Here is a 13978-nt window from a genome sequence, read left to right on the forward strand (position 1 = left end):
ATTGAAGATAATAAGTGTTAAATGTGATTTGTAAAACAACCCCTATACAAATAAACTTGACTTATCCTTGAAGGGGCACAAACTTTTGCACTCCATGGTACCGCCCCGAAAGCGGCCGTTTCCATTAGAGACCGAGTGCCCTAGATAGAGCGCACACTCCCGGATTTTATCCTCACTTCTATCCGGAGTAGGGCTCAGTGTGGGGTTTAACACTCCTCAGCTACACTTTGTCCAAAGTAATGATTCAAACTCACTTCTCAAACTTCCGCATTAATAAAGAGCATTAGCAACTCGCTAAACTAGCATTCAGCGCTGCTCGGGTAAGGGACTAGGGAGAAAGGACGAGCTGATTTGAAACGCGTCCGACACAGAGCCGCGGCCGTTGGTGGCTCGCTCAGTGTGCGAGTGCGACTCCGGGTTTAAATAAAAACAAACCGCGGTGTGACCGGTTTTAAAGATGGGACCCGAGGCTCCGCTGTGGAAGCGCGTCCAGGCGTTTCGCGGCCCTGTTCCTCGGGCGAGGCACGGACACCGAGCGGCGGCCATCCGGGAGCTGGTGGTGGTGTTCGGGGGTGGAAATGAAGGAATAGCGGAGGAGCTGCATGTTTATAACACGGGTAGGAGACCCGAGCAGCGCTGAATGCTAGTTTAGCAAGTTGCTAATGCTAATGCTCTTTACTTTATTAATGCGGAAGTTTGAGAAGTGAGTTTGAATCATTACTTTGGACAAAGTGTAGCTGAGGAGTGTTAAACCCCACACTGAGCCCTACTCCGGATAGAAGTGAGGATAAAATCCGGGAGTGTGCGCTCTATCTAGGGCACTCGGTCTCTAATGGAAACGGCCGCTTTCGGGGCGGTACCATGGAGTGCAAAAGTTTGTGCCCCTTCAAGGATAAGTCAAGTTTATTTGTATAGGGGTTGTTTTACAAATCACATTTAACACTTATTATCTTCAATATCAAAAGGCTTGACTAAATAAACTTGGTTGTTTATTGTAGCCCTGTGATAGCTCTATTTACCATACAAAAAAAATTTGGTGATAACATTATTTTTGGTGAATGTATGGCAATATATGTCATATTTAGCAAAATTACTCGTGTCATTTACAGTGGTGCTTGAAAGTTTGTGAACCCTTTAGAATTTTCTATATTTCTGCATAAATGACCTAAAACAGCATCAGATTTTCACACAAGTCCTAAAAGTAGATAAAGAGAACCCAGTTAAACAAATGAGACAAAAATATTATACTTGGTCGTTTATTTATTGAGGAAAATGATCCAATATTACATATCTGTGAGTGGCAAAAGTATGTGAACCTTTGCTTTCAGTATCTGGTGTGACCCCCTTGTGCAGCAATAACTGCAACTAAACGTTTGCCGTAACTGTTGATCAGTCCTGCACACCGGCTTGGAGGAATTTTAGCCCATTCCTCCGTACAGAACAGCTTCAACTCTGGGATGTTGGTGAGTTTCCTCACATGAGCTGCTCGCTTCAGGTCCTTCCACAACATTTCGATTGGATTAAGGTCAGGACTTTGACTTGGCCATTCCAAAACATTAACTTTATTCTTCTTTAACCATTCTTTGGTAGAACGACTTGTGTGCTTAGGGTCGTTGTCTTGCTGCATGACCCACCTTCTCTTGAGATTCAGTTCATGGACAGATGTCCTGACATTTTCCTTTAGAATTCGCTGGTATAATTCAGAATTCATTGTTCCATCAATGATGGCAAGCCGTCCTGGCCCAGATGCAGCAAAACAGGCCCAAACCATGATACTACCACCACCATGTTTCACAGATGGGATAAGGTTCTTATGCTGGAATGCAGTGTTTTCCTTTCTCCAAACATAACGCTTCTCATTTAAACCAAAAAGTTTTATTTTGGTCTCGTCCATCCACAAAACATTTTTCCAATAGCCTTCTGGCTTGTCCACGTGATCTTTAGCAAACTGCAGATGAGCAGCAATGTTCTTTTTGGAGAGCAGTGGCTTTCTCCTTGCAACCCTGCCATGCACACCATTGTTGTTCAGTGTTCTCCTCATGGTGGACTCATGAACATGGACATTAGCCAATTTGAGAGAGGCCTTCAGTTACTTAGAAGTTACCCTGGGGTCCTTTGTGACCTCACCGACTATTACACGCCTTGCTCTTGGAGTGATCTTTGTTCGTCGACCACTCCTGGGGAGGGTAACAATGGTCTTGAATTTCCTCCATTTGTGCACAATCTGTCTGACTGTGGATTGGTGGAGTCCAAAGTCTTTAGAGATGGTTTTGTAACCTTTTCCAGCCCGATGAGCATCAACAACGCTTTTTCTGAGGTCCTCAGAAATCTTCTTTGTTCATACCATGATACACTTCCACAAACATGTGTTGTGAAGATCAGACTTTGATAGATCCCTGTTCTTTAAATAAAACAGGGTGCCCACTCACACCTGATTGTCATCCCATTGATTGAAAAAACCTGACTCTAATTTCACCTTCAAATTAACTGCTAATCCTAGAGGTTCACATACTTTTGCCACTCACAGATATGTAATATTGGATCATTTTCCTCAATAAATAAATGACCAAGTATAATATTTTTGTCTCATTTGTTTAACTGGGTTCTCTTTATCTACTTTTAGGACTTGTGTGAAAATCTGATGATGTTTTAGGTCATATTTATGCAGAAATATAGAAAATTCTAAAGGGTTCACAAACTTTCAAGCACCACCGTAGAAAAAGTGCTTTTTTGACCACAGGTAGCTCCAAAAGGGATGCACTTAAATCATTCTTTATATATTCTTTATACTCATCTCATTATCTGTAGCCGCTTTATCCTGTTCTACAGGGTCACAGGCAAGCTGGAGCCTATCCCAGCTGACTACGGGCGAAAGGCGGGGTACACCCTGGACAAGTCGCCAGGTCATCACAGGGCTGACACACAGACACAGACAACCATTCACACTCACATTCACACCTACGGTCAATTTAGAGTCACCAGTTAACCTAAAGCCTCGGTCATAACCGGCCGTACGTGCTCCTACGGCCAGTGTATGTGCAAAAAACGCAAGAAACGCACGGAGGGCATGCGTGTGACATGCTGATTTTCGATCCGTAGACCGGCCGCAGAGGTTCTTTGTCATGTCAAACAAACTCTACGGGTGCTTATGTTTTTTTCAGGTTGCAAGACAAACTTACAGTCAACACGCATCTTTCTCCATGAACAAAAAAAACGCAGCGATTTGGGAAACGCCAAAAATCGCACGACCAAAAAAATCGTACGTCCGGTTGTGACCTAGGCTTAACCTGCATGTCTTTGGACTGTGGGGGAAACTGGAGCACCCAGAGGAAACCCATGCGGACACAGGAAGAACATGTAAACTCCGCACAGAAAGGCCCTCGCCGGCCCCGGGGCTCGAACCCGGACCTTCTTGCTGTGAGGCGACAGCGCTAACCACTACACCACCGTACCGCCCCTAAAATGATTATTTTCATCCTAAAATGTGGTCAAGATATTGGGACATAAATATTAGAGACAACTAACATAAAGCTTACAGCCTTATGTTTAAAAGCACTATTTAAGTAGTGGATTCTGAATTGTCAAAAAAAATGTCCTCTCCGAGAATCACTTCATTTGTTTCTCCCGTCTTATAGCAGATTACACAAAACTACCATACACATGTCAAAAAAATTACCTGAAATCTGTTCTTTAACTTGTCCTTCACTTAAAAACTGGTACAAGAACCAGTTTGAATCAATTTGAATTTTGGACCCCTGTGACACAAACTTTGTACCCTGATTGTAAAACAACCCATAGCGCTTTTAACAATAAACATTCTCGCAAAGCAGCTTTACAGGATTTGAACGACTTAAAACATGAGCTAATTTTATCCCTAATCTATCCCCAATGAGCAAGCCTGTGGCGACGGGGGCAAGGAAAAACTCCCTCGAGAGGAACCAGACTCAAAAGGGAACCCATCCTCATTTGGGCAACAACAGACAACATGACTATAACATTTGGTATAGGTAATCGTATGGGGCTGAGTAAAATTAAGGATTAATTTCATGAGTGATTTTGCAACTCGGGCAATTTCAAAACTTCGAAATCACAAGTGAAATCGATCCTTAATTTTAGGAGAAACCATATGATTACTTGTTCATAATACACTATATTGCCAAAAGTATTCGCTCACCTGCCTTGACTCATGAGCTTAAGGCTACGTTTACATTACGTCGAATCAGCGGATCATCAGATTAATGTTCTTAAAATGATTCGCGTTTACACTAAAACCGTTAGCCGTGCACACAGCAACACCAATACGTGGATACGCTCGGCTCCGCAGGCATCCTGCGCTCCAAATCACTCCGCCCTGAACAGCGAGTGCCCTCTGGAGGGTGTGCACTCCGGCCCTGCGCAGCTCACAGAGCGCGCGAGTGAAGTGAACAAGCCACGATTCGGGACTGAGCCGCTGTGTGTGAGATCCCAGCGCATATCACTTATTACTTGCAAGTGGAAGGATGGCAAGCCTAAAGACAATCATAACTACACAATGGGCAGTATTTGCATCAGTATTTGCAGTATTTTCATACTTTTATACTCTTTAATGAAAGGTGATACAAGGCGGAAGTCTGCGCCGTTTTTCAGCAGTCGCGTCACATGACCAACGCCAGCGAATCAGGAAGGTGGATGTCACAGTGACGTTGTCCAATGAGATGCCAGCTAGAGCTCAGCACAGCGTATTCGCGTATTCTCAATGTTTACACAGCACCGGAGCTGATACGATCTAGATTGAATACGTGGACGCTGGCGGATTCCCGTTTCCCCGCTTTTTCAGGGGAGTTAATGTAAACGGACAGTGCATCCGCGAAGAAAACGAGACAGATACGGTCTAGTGTAAACGTAGCCTCAGTGACATCCCGTTCCTAATCCATAGGGTTCAATATGACATCGGTCCACCCTTTGCAGCTAGAACAGCTTCAACTCTTCTGGGAAGGCTGTCCACAAGGTTTAGGAGTGTGTTTATGGGAATTTTTGACCATTCTTCCAGAAGCGCATTTGTGAGGTCATACACTGATGTTGGATGAGAAGGCCTGGCTCTCAGTCTCCGCTCTAATTCATCCCAAAGGTGTTCTATCGGGTTGAGGTCAGGACTCTGTGCAGGCCAGTCAAGTTCATCCATACCAGACTCTGTCATCCTTGCTTTGTGTGCACAGTCATGTTGGAAGAGGAAGGGCCCAGCTCCAAACTGTAAAAACAGTCTGCATGCCTAGGTGCTTGATTTTATACACCTGTGGCCATGGAAGTGATTTGGAACACCTGATTCCGATAATTTGGATGGGTGAGCAAATACTTTTGGCAATATAGTGCAGAGACTCAGATTCTTTTGCAGGTCAAGGGGCCCACAGGGCCCCTCCTGGGAAAAAAACAGGGGCCCATTTCTACAATGGGGGGGCCCAGTGATTATCCTTCAGTTGAAGCAAACCTAGTGAGCGAAGCAAGCCCAGTGAACAACTGGGGCAGCCCAGGGGCTGTTTTTTTCTTCTCAATTTTTTTTTTTGTATTAGAAGCCATATGTAGCAATGTAGATGACAAAAATCAATGCTTCAACCAAATATAATGAAATATTGTTTAATCAGTGGCAATATTTTGGAATTCAATCACAGGCCACTATATATCACATCTATATTATCTCCTCCTTGTAAATTATAATTTATTTTATTAACTTGTTTTCAGTTTGGTGTAGGTCTATAGTAGTGGTAGTGGCAGTAGTCGTCACCAGTGGCAGTAGTAGTAGTGGTTGCTGTTGTAGTAGTTGATGTTGCAGTAGTTGTTGCTGTAAATCTAGTATGACTAATTACCTTGGGTATCAGTTTTTTCAGGTGAATGTACTCTCTTTCTGCCGAAGAATGACAAAATAGATGTCTCATCTCATTATCTCTAGCCGCTTTATCCTTCTACAGGGTCGCAGGCGAGCTGGAGCCTATCCCAGCTGACTACGGGCGAAAGGCGGGGTACACCGTGGACAAGTCGCCAGGTCATCACAGGGCTGACACATAGACACAGACAACCATTCACACTCACATTCACACCTACGGTCAATTTAGAGTCACCAGTTAACCTAAGGCCACACCAATTTAATTAGTTGGTTCTTGGATTTTTTTCAGGAAAAATATGAAGCGAGCGAGCGAAATAAAATTAAAATTAAAAAAATGCTCTGATGGTAAAATTAGTGGTGGAAATAGAGGGCTTTCATAATATGCCCAGGGCTGGTTCGGGGCCAGTGCTTAGTTTGGAACCGGGTTTTCTGTTTCCACTGACAAAGAACTGGCTCTGGGGCCAGAAAAACCGGTTCCAGGCTAGCACCAACTCTCTGCTGGGCCAGAGGAAAGAACCGCTTACGTCAGCGGGGGGGCGGAGTTGTTAAGACCAACAACAATCGCAAGACCGCGAAAGGTCGCCATTTTTAAGCGACGAGAAGCAGCAGCTGTACAAACATGAAGTCATCCATTATTATTATTGTTGTTGCTGCTTCTTCTTCTCGGTGTTGTTGTTGCTTCGATATTCGCGCCAAGGTTTATGCAAACGCAGCGACGTAATGACGTGGCCTGACAAGTCAGAATGCCATCTCTCTGCACGCCTTTTATCAGGCAAACCAGTAAACAGATAGATAGGCTAAATAAACGGTTGAATTACAGTCAATTGAACATCTACAATGCACAGAAAAAAAGATTTGACCAGGAGTAGGCTACTTCTGATGGCTAAATACTTCGAATGATTTTTTGTTTGCCCCTCACATCAATCAATAAAATATATAAATCAAACCCACCTCCACAGAGTTGTTGTCCAAGTTGGTACATCGCAGGGTAACAAGCTCACGGCATCTTGAGTACAGCTGTGCAAAGTTTTCCCCCTCTTGAATTTTGACACACCTGTCAAAGATTTTACGCTTCTGTTTGCTGAATATCCTAACAATCACAAACACAGGCTTTGCAGGATTCCCCTCCACAGGCAGGTTTCTTCCACAAGTCTTTATCTAAAGTGAAAGGGGCGATTTGATTGATTTTTGACATCACGTGACCTCAACCTGCAGTCTTCAGTATTTTGAACCATCAGCCACGATGTTTTTCTGTTGGTGGGAGTTTGATTTCGATTTTTTTTTTTTTCATTTTGCATTTTCTTCAAGCAGCGATTCCGAGAACCAACTAATCGAATTGGTGTGGCCTAACCTGCATGCCTTTGGACTGTGGGGGAGCACCCGGAGGAAACCCATGTGGACATGGGGAGAACATGCAAACTCCGCACAGAAAGGCCCTCGCCGGCCACGGGGCTTGAACCCGGACCTTTTTGCTGTGAAGCGACAGTGCTAATCACTACACCACCGTGCCGCCCCTACTTGTTCATAATATATAGGGCCAAATTCATACTTCGGAAGCCATTCAAGTTCACAACATTTGTCATTCACGTTTTCTGAACCAATCAGGGCACAAGACTATCTTGCACGTTTGAATCAGTTTCTAAAGCGTCTTTCGTCATGACACGACACGAGGATTTTGAAAGTGGTTTACAAAATTTTATTGGAACTTCTTTACAAAAGCCATTTTGTTGACACAATTTGCTCGTTTTTGTAACCGTAACCAAGCAACGAACTAGCCAATAGCGTTTCAGAAACACGGCCCCGTGTTAAGGAAAAAAAAAAAGTCCTCCTTGATTGACTAATCAGAATCGAGTAATTTGGCCCTATGTATTATAAACAGTTTTAACATGAAGTCAGTTTTGTTGATGTTATAAACTCTTCATTGATGGAAACTTGAGTGCAAAACTGCTCATGACAACTGCAGTCCTAAAGTTAGCAAGTCAACTGTAAAAGCATTACTGTAAGTGTCCAACGCGTCCTCCCGGTGTGACTTTCAACTGTCCACACGGGGCCGTCCTCCACAGGAGCAATACGATGAGACTCCAACCAGACACAGGGCACCAGGATGGATCAGGCAGGTCCGAGGAGCAGAAGAGGTTCAGCGTCTTGATCCCAGGACCGACATGTAACTCAGAGGGACAGATTTTTTTTTGGGGGGGGGAGAGGGAGAGAAAACACAGGTGGTTAGGTATGCCCAATGTCACCTGAATAAGTAGGAACAGTATACATATTGCACTGAGTACAAGCAGGGACTCCGGCAACTAACTATGACAGCATAACTAAAAGGGGAGAGCCAGAAGGTAACACAGGCATGAGGGAGCCCCGGGACATAAAGCAGCAGCCACTACACCGTCAACAAACTCGAGTGAGCAAGCAAGTGGGGACTGACAGCATCCATACATCCCAGTTTACCAAAACACTCTGTCTGACGATCCTCCAGATCTACACCTCTACCTCATAAACACCATTAACAAAAGGCTTGACTAAACAGATGTGTTTCAGCCGAGACTTAGGCTACGTTCACACTGCAGGCTGAAGTGACTCAAATCCGATCTTTTCGCCCATATGTGACCTGTATCCGATCTTTTATTGACAATATGAACGACACAGATCCGATTTTTTCAAATCCGACCCAGGCCGTTTGGATATGTGGTCCTAATTCCGATTCCTATCCGCTCTTTTCATATGCGACTTCAGTCTGAACCGCCAGGTCGCATTCATCCGACTTACACGTCATCAACAAGCCACAAACGTCACTATTCTGCGCTGAAGTAGGCGGCGGGTCTCTCAAAAAAAGTTACAACAACATGGCGCATAATCACGGGCGCAGATAGAGGGTGGGACTCGTCCCAGATATAAATTCACCTCGTTCGGTCCCCCCCACTTATAGGGAGGAAAAAACGTCTATGCTGTCTTTCTTTGTATAAGGCAAACCTCACGGAAAAATCAAAAGACTAATTACCATTCGGTTTATTGAGGTGCACAGCAGTGTATACATAGTTGCAACAACTCACATAAAACAAAGACTGATATTCGGTTGGTTGAGCTGCGCAGACTGCACAGGTTGCGAGCTCGAGCTTGGTTGCTATGGTTATTAACAACAAGTTTGACAGGCATATCGGGGTTGGGGTTGGTTTGCTGGCAGCTTTGTCCCCCCCAGTTTTTTGTCCCTCCCAGTTCAAAAAACGTATCTGCGCCCCTGCGCATGACATCAATGCGAGGGAAGCTTCGGGCTGTGAAGGTTCTGAATCTTCTCAATGGAAGGACGCAGAGGTTAGGGAGCTGATTTCCATTTGGGGGGATGCAGCTATTCAAGCTAGATTGGATGGGTCATACCGCAACCGGGCGGTTTTACTTCCGTAAACACTGGCCATGCTCACTGCGTGTGACGTCGTCGTATCCTGCAGTGCGCATGCGGAACACTTTTAGGTCGCTTTTCGTTCATACTGAGAATCACATACAAGTCGCATATATTTGTTAATGTGAACGACCTCACAAAAAAATCGGAATTGAGCATTAAGCCTTGCAGTGTGAACGTAGCGTTAAACACTGAGACTGTGTCTGATTCTCTAACACTACTTAGAAGGCTGTTCCATAACTGTGGAGCTTTGTAAGAAAAGGCTCTGCCCCCTGATGTAGCCTTCACTATACGAGGTACCAGCATATAGCCTGCACCTTTTGATCGAAGTAGGCATGGCGGGTCATAGAGGAGCAGAAGTTCACTCGGGTACTGTGGTGCGAGACCATTCAGTGCTTTAAAGGTCAATAGTAGTATTTTATAATCAATATGAAATTTGATTGGGAGCCAATGCAGTGTGGATAAGACAGGGGTGATGTGGTCATATTTTCTAGTTCTAGTAAGGACTCTTGCTGCTGCATTTTGAACTAACTGGAGCTTGTTTATGCACTTATTGGAACATCCAGACAGTAAGGCATTACAATAATCCAACCTGGAGGTAACAAAAGCATGAACTAGTTTTTCCGCATCATGTAGTGATATTAAATTTCTTATCTTAGCAATATTTCTGAGATGAAAGAAAGCTATCCGGGTAATGTTATCGATGTGAGTTTCGAATGAAAGACTGGGGTCAATACTCACTCCGAGGTTTTTTACTGCTGCACGTGAAGAAACAGAAAGGCCATCCAGAGTTACTGTGTAATCAGAAAACTTCCTTCTAGCTGCATGTAGTCCGAGTACAAGTACTTCAGTCTCGTCAGAGTTAAGTAGAAGGAAGTTAACAAGCATCCAGTGTCTAATGTCCTTTACACATTCCTCAGTTCTATTAAGCTGGTGTCTCTCATCAGGTTTTGCAGAAACGTACAACTGTGTGTCATCAGCATAACAGTGGAAAATAATACGATGTTTACGAATAATATCGCCCAGAGGTAACATATATAAAGAAAAAAGCAGTGGACCCAAGACAGAACCTTGTGGAACACCAAACTTTACTTCAGTATGTCTAGAAATATCACCATTTACATCAACATGCTGATAGCGATCAGTTAAATAAGACCTGAGCCAGGAGAGGGCCATTCCCTTAACTCCCACAGCATTTTCTAATCTATCCAGAAGAATGGAATGATCAATGGTATCAAATGCTGCACTAAGATCAAGCAGCGAGACACAGCCCTGATCAGACGCCAACAGCAGATCGTTTACTACTTTAACCAGTGCTGTCTCTGTGCTATGATGAGGTCTAAATCCTGACTGATATACATTTCATGGATGTTATTCCGATGTAAATATGAGCATAACTGCTGTGCCACAGCTTTTTAAAGGATCTTGGAGATAAAGGGGAGGTTTGATATTGGCCAGTAATTGGCCAGTTGACAGGGATCAAGGTCAGGTTTTTTAATCAGGGGTTTGATAACTGGGGTTTCATGGATTTGGGTACATAGCCAATCCTAAGAGAAGAATTCATTATTTTTAGAAGCAGTTCAATTACTTCAGGCATTATCTGTTTGAATAGACGTGTAGGTAAGGGATCTAGTACTCAAGTTGAGGCTTTTGATGCGGAGATTAATGAAAATAATTCAGTTTTTCTAAGGGTAGTAAAACATTCTAACTGCTGATCTGATACAGTTATATTGTTAACTACAGGGTCACTTACATTGTCTGACCTTAAATTAGTAGTTTGAATTTTTTGTCGGATATTCTCAATTTTGTCATTAAAAAAATTCATGAAGTCGTTGCTACTACATACTGCAGGTGTGCATGTGTCTATAGTGGACTTATTCCTGGTTAATTTTGCTACAGTATTAAATAGGAATCTAGGATTATTTTTGTTATCTTCTATTAGGGAGGAGAGATATGTTGATCTAGCAGCACTAAGAGCTTTTCTATACTTCAGGAAGCTAATTTGAATGCTACTAATTTTGTTTGACGTCATTTACGTTCCAATTTTCGAGTGGTCTGTTTTAAAGTGCGAGCGTCATCATTATACCAGGGTGCTAATTTTTTGTCTCTGACCATTTTCCTTTTAAGAGGAGCTACATTATCTAAAGTATGGCGGAACGTTGACTAAGCATTCAGTTGCCTGATCAAGTTCTGCAGGGGCCGACAGTGACCCAATCAAAGTTGATAACTCTGGGAGATCATTTATAAAGCTCTGTGCAGTAATTGACGTGAATGTACATTTAATACAGTAGCGTGGCGAGGTGCACATATTATTACTCAGACATTTTGAATGAGATGAGAGAATGATCTGAGATAACTTCAGACTGTGGAAGTATGACTATATTTTCTACGTTTAACCGGAATGTTAGTATTAGATCGAGGGTGTGACCACCATTATGGGCCAGTCCTATGACATTCTGATTAATCCCTACTGAATCTAAAATGGACACAAACACTGTTTTCAAAGGGTCTTCTGGGTTATCGAAGTGAATATTAAAATCTCCGACAACTAAAGCTTTGTCTAAGGAAATAACCAGATCGGAGATAAAATCTGCAAATTCAGAAAGAAATTTTAACGTTCAGTAGGGATGGGCGATGATATCACTGGTTTCCTTTCCTATCCGATACTAAGGCTAGTATCCTGATATTGATACTGACACTTTAAAAAGTCCTCTTATGTCGGGGGAAAAGGTGGCCATTAGGTCCTATAGGGTATTAGGCCCCATGGGGCATTAGATTCTGTGGGGCATTAGATTCTGTGGGGTGTTAGATTCTGTGGGGCATTAGTCCCTGTGGGGCTTTTGGCCCTGTGGGGTATTAGTCCTTGTGGGCCACAAGTCCCACATTCGTCCCTGCGGGGCATTAGATTCTGTAGGGCATTAGTCCCTGCGGGGCATTAGATTCTGTGGGGCATTAGTCCCACATTAGTCCCTGCAGGGCATTAGATTCTGTGGGACATTTGGCCCTGTGGGGCATTAGGCCCTGTGGGGCGGTTAGTCCCACATTAGGCCCTGTGGGGCATTAGATTCTGTGGGGCGTTAGTTCCACATTAGATTCTGTGGGTCATTAGTCCCACATTAGGCCCTGTGGGGCGTTAGTTCCACATTAGATTCTGTGGGGCGGTTAGTTCCACATTAGATTCTGTGGGGCGTTAGTCCCTGTGGGGTATTAGTCCCTGTGGGGCATTAGTCCCACATTAGTCCCTGTGGGGCGTTAGTCCCACATTAGTCCCTGTGGGGCGTTAGTCCCACATTAGTCCCTGTGGGGCGTTAGTCCCACATTAGTCCCTGTGGGGCGTTAGTCCCACATTAGTCCCTGTGGGGCGTTAGTCCCACATTAGGCCCTGTGGGGCGTTAGTCCCACATTAGGCCCTGTGGGGCGTTAGTCCCACATTAGGCCCTGTGGGGCGTTAGTCCCACATTAGGCCCTGTGGGGCGTTAGTCCCACATTAGGCCCTGTGGGGCGTTAGTCCCACATTAGGCCCTGTGGGGCGTTAGTCCCACATTAGGCCCTGTGGGGCGTTAGTCCCACATTAGGCCCTGTGGGGCGTTAGATTCTGTGTGGTATTAGTCCCTGTGGGATATTAGGTCCTATAGGGCATTAGATCCCGCTACACTGAAAAAAGCATGGAATTTATCACCATCATGTCAGACATTATTGCAGGTTACTCAGGAGCCAATCAGTGTGTGTGATAACTGAACCCAGTAAAATGAAATAGAAATTGAAAGTTGGACTCTTCTGCTGGGGGCCCCCACACCTGTGGGGAATCGATGCTCTTGTTTAAAAAAAAAAAATTCACTTGTTAGAAAACTGTTTCACTTTCATCATTGGATCTGATGCCAGTTAATTTTGTAATTGTGTTTGTTCTGTTACACTGTTAATGAAGTTACATTATTTATACCATATCACTTTAAAACAAAAAAGTGTGACCCCTAATCCCCGCCCTTTTTTTTTTTTTGCCCTATGCTAACAGGAAATCTTTTTTTTAGATAGATAGATAGATAGATAGATAGATAGATAGATAGATAGATAGATAGATAGATAGATAGATAGATAGATAGTGAAAATTTGCGACAAAACATCAGAAGTTGTACTTGAAAGCTTTGGCACTATTATGAAGAACTGTAAAAGTTCAGCCTTCTCTATTCTGTTTTAACTTTAATAACTGCAATTATAAAACACAAGTTCAGTCAGGTGGAAGAATGTCCAACAAATGTTTATTTACATTAGTATCCTTTTCAGAAGTTATTCTCCACATGAACAGGTTCGAGGTATTCAGCATCAGTGTTTCATTTCCTTTCTGCTGTTGTGCGACTGATTAACTGGCAGAATCTGTTTCTCTGTGTGCCTCACTACTGCTTTACCGTAAACTGTGGTGAGACGAGGGATGTGGTGTGTTTTGTATCACAACAGGACCCCCCCACCCACACACACACACACACACAGAATGGTAGTGAAGCTGGGACTGATTTCTTTCCAGCCCAGACTGTAGACTCATGCAGTGACGGTCATGTCGGGTGATTTAAACGCAGTATGAAGATTTTGATTTCTCTTTGAGCTGATATTTTTCAGATACATCCCTAACACATCAGCAGTAGTGAAATACAGTTAGGGGTGTGATAAATGTGAACAAGGTTTACTTTCTTCTTTTTTTCCAAGGAGGAGAAACTAAAAGTAAACAAACT

The 13978-nt window shown here is 43.6% G+C and overlaps 1 protein-coding gene across 1 annotated transcript in view; it reads left to right on the forward strand.

Annotated features, from left to right (window-relative positions):
* The first annotated feature begins 329 nt into the window (after window positions 1–329).
* hcfc2 (host cell factor C2) overlaps window positions 330–13978 on the forward strand; it is a 40605-nt gene continuing 26956 nt past the window's right edge. The window contains exon 1 of the mRNA XM_060903396.1: window positions 330–617. Within this exon, the coding sequence (XP_060759379.1) occupies window positions 458–617 (160 nt within the window). The 5' untranslated portion in view covers window positions 330–457. The remainder of the gene's footprint in view (window positions 618–13978) is intronic.

This window comes from Neoarius graeffei, chromosome 21 (assembly GCF_027579695.1).
Source record: "Neoarius graeffei isolate fNeoGra1 chromosome 21, fNeoGra1.pri, whole genome shotgun sequence".
NCBI lineage: Eukaryota > Metazoa > Chordata > Actinopteri > Siluriformes > Ariidae > Neoarius > Neoarius graeffei.